The 201-nt window shown below is 60.2% G+C and overlaps 1 protein-coding gene across 1 annotated transcript in view; it reads left to right on the forward strand.

Annotated features, from left to right (window-relative positions):
* LOC104275812 (ras-related and estrogen-regulated growth inhibitor-like) overlaps window positions 1-201 on the forward strand; it is a gene marked incomplete at both ends in the record, with an annotated part of 1369 nt that continues 1168 nt past the window's right edge. Inside the window, one exon of the mRNA XM_009871868.1 lies at window positions 1-55. Within this exon, the coding sequence (XP_009870170.1) occupies window positions 1-55 (55 nt within the window). The remainder of the gene's footprint in view (window positions 56-201) is intronic.

The following is a 201-nucleotide window of genomic DNA, read 5'->3' on the forward strand; positions in this document are numbered from 1 at the left end:
TTGACCGTACGATTCATCACCAGGAGATTCATTGGAGACTATGACCCAACGCTGGGTAGGTCACATCCTTTTTCTTGCTGCTTTCACTGCTGCAAAGCCACTCCAGGGGCTGGCTCTGCTCCCAAACCCACAGCACCCGCTCCTCTTCGTGCTTGACCAGCCTGCAGCAGCCAGAGCCGGCCCCCGCGGTGGCGCCGCCCT

The sequence above is a fragment of the Apaloderma vittatum genome, unplaced genomic scaffold, assembly GCF_000703405.1.
Source record: "Apaloderma vittatum isolate BGI_N311 unplaced genomic scaffold, ASM70340v1 scaffold29496, whole genome shotgun sequence".
Taxonomy (NCBI): domain Eukaryota; kingdom Metazoa; phylum Chordata; class Aves; order Trogoniformes; family Trogonidae; genus Apaloderma; species Apaloderma vittatum.